The sequence below is a fragment of the Montipora foliosa genome, chromosome 7 (genome assembly GCF_036669935.1).
Source record: "Montipora foliosa isolate CH-2021 chromosome 7, ASM3666993v2, whole genome shotgun sequence".
NCBI classification, from domain to species: Eukaryota; Metazoa; Cnidaria; class Anthozoa; order Scleractinia; family Acroporidae; genus Montipora; species Montipora foliosa.
The window spans coordinates 35,883,689-35,886,188 of record NC_090875.1 but is presented as its reverse complement, the minus strand read 5'-3'; the positions used below and the strand labels follow the sequence as shown (position 1 = coordinate 35,886,188).

Here is a 2,500-nt window from a genome sequence, read left to right as displayed (position 1 = left end):
ACAATAATCCATGTTTCTTCACAAAATCAGGATAGCCACTGAGATTGTAAATCTGTTGAGACAAAAAGGTTACTCGAATTAATCCGAACTAAAAATTCGAAGTTCTTTCCGGTAATAGAAATCATCAAGAGCGAATGAGATGGGAATGTTTGTCTATCAATTTGCGGCCTTGCCCATGGAATTATTTTTAGATACACTTAACGCGCGAAAACAACCAAAGGGCCATAACGAGAAGGCATGTCACGCGTGACTGCTTCTGCAACGTTTTTTTTTTTTCGCGGGAACGAGTATTCTAAAATTAGACTCATTTATTACTGTGCTGGGGAGCTCACCCAAGCTGTAGGAACACTTTTATCTAATTCACTCTTAAAATTATGAGAAGTTTGTGGTCACTGAAATTCGACATTTAGCTTCACTTGATTTCATAGCTGCAGTTCAATATATGATTATATGTTATGTTTATTGTTTCATTCATCACGGGAACATTTCAACCCGCAAATGACCAGCTCCCATCATCAGTAGTTTCAAAGCGTCAGAGGGTCGCACCGGCATCGTGAGGTCACGGGTTCAAACCCCGTTGAAGTCCTGAATTTTGCAGGCTTCTCTACGCAATTGCTAAAAGTGCGTTCATAACTGTGAGGATCATAGCTTCACTTCATTACTCATCTCTGTTGATAAATTTAAGTAAATTGGCCATTGTAGTAAGAATCAAAAACTGGTGTCGTAAGTACTAGCGTCAGATTCGCTCTGAGGAAGGGCTAACGCTTGAACTGTATCAATTTTTGACGATCTGGTAGTCCACTTAAATCGCTTGATGAACTGTGTCAGTTTCAATTGTCTATATCACAAATGATTGCGTTTTGCGATCGACCTCATGAGATCCTTTAGCAAAAAATCCTGCAAATGCATGGCATAAATATACCGTACATGGAAAATAACTCGATGAAACGTCAGATCTCCGGCCGACCTGTACTATGCTCTACACATCACAGGATTGGTTTGAAAAAAATAGAAAAAGAAAGTTAACAGCGGGAATAAGCCCTAAAACAATACAGGTGCAGCCAACATCGGGTTCGAACGCAAAGCCTGCCATAATGCCAAGCCAGTTTTTCAGAGCCCACTTTCACTTCTCTCCCCACCCCTCCCCACAGGGAAGGAAGCAAGCACTGACCTGTTCATGGAAAGGGACATTATAAGATGGCCAATACCCTGCTCTTAGGATTTCAGTTTGATCACTGCTGACCACCAACCTGTTAAGTAACATAAAACATTGTTATTAAAATTTCAAACCGGCATATTGCGTTCTGGTGTTCTGGTTCGCTCGCTAAATCTCGGTTTTCAGCTCTTATACCGTATAATCACACAAAGCAGCTTGTGGCGAGTGGCAAAATTTTCAACTATCCAAAAGGCCATGATTTACTACGAGAACGTTGTCTAAAAATACTATTTCCCGTTACTGTAATAATTTTGCGATTACTCCGAGTCGCTCGGCTTAGGAAGATTTAAATTGGTGAGAACGGTGTGGATATTTAAAGAGAAATTGAAAATCTATCGTCAGGTGATCTCGTCCTCAAAAATGACCTCAAATTTGATCATTTCAGGTCGTTGTCAAGGCGAGAACGGCAAAGAAATGTATCAAAATGCAAAACCCATGTGCAGAGCGTGCAGATCTATTGTTTTTTTTTGTTATGTTGCGTTCTCGCGGCCGTCGTCGTCTTCCTTGCTTAAGCACCCTGTGGTTGTGGTCGTCGTTATACAGCATGCAATCTCCTAATCCATGACTCTTTGTTGCTATGGTAACCTCTTACGTCAGATTTATGACGCGTTCTGCGTCTGACGAAAGAGAACGTAGACTAATCACGTTCGTCGAAATCATCCACGGGGGTATTGGACAATGCCAGTCTAGTTCACATTTTGCCCGCCATGTTGGGACATCTATCTATGTATCTGGAGAACTTCACCTCAATCTCATGCAAATCCATGCGAATCTTTGGGAATGAGAGAATGCGCAATTGTGACCTCGTATTCCATATGCTCTTCGTTATAGTCGAACGCACTTAACTCAAGTGGGATTAGTCCTAGTTCATCGATCATCCATGTTTTACAAGGTAACATAACATTGCCGGTGAAACAGTCGCGTAAATTCAATCCATCTAAACACCCTTGAGAGACGAAAGTGGCCACTTGAATTCGCTAGGTGGGATATTTGAAGAGGAAAAATTTAGAACACTTATCCTAAACGCAACCCCCCCCCCCCCCCCTCCCCCTTCAGCGTAGCAGTACCTTAAGAAACACACACCAAAGAATGGAATGCGTTCGAGAGAACTGAAACATTTACCCCGGTATCTGTTCTACTATCCATAGTGCTCCGTCTTTCAAAGTTCTCTTCAATTCCACTTTCTTCAAATCCAATAGCATGTACTGATTGTTGTAAGTTCCTGAAACATAAAACCAACATTGTTACGGTCAATTGAACCGTTCGGCGTCACCTCCCGCTGAC

The 2,500-nt window shown here is 41.8% G+C and overlaps 1 protein-coding gene across 1 annotated transcript in view; it reads right to left on the bottom strand.

The window, feature by feature from the left end:
• LOC138009440 (phospholipase B-like 1) overlaps nt 1–2,500 on the bottom strand; it is a 36,578-nt gene that overhangs the window by 8,523 nt on the left and 25,555 nt on the right. The window contains exons 12-14 of the mRNA XM_068856456.1: nt 2,339–2,438; nt 1,172–1,250; nt 1–52 (exon numbers count right to left, since the gene is read on the bottom strand). The exon at nt 1–52 is cut by the window's left edge and continues 53 nt beyond it. Coding sequence (XP_068712557.1) covers nt 1–52; nt 1,172–1,250; nt 2,339–2,438 — 231 coding nt within the window. The remainder of the gene's footprint in view (nt 53–1,171; nt 1,251–2,338; nt 2,439–2,500) is intronic.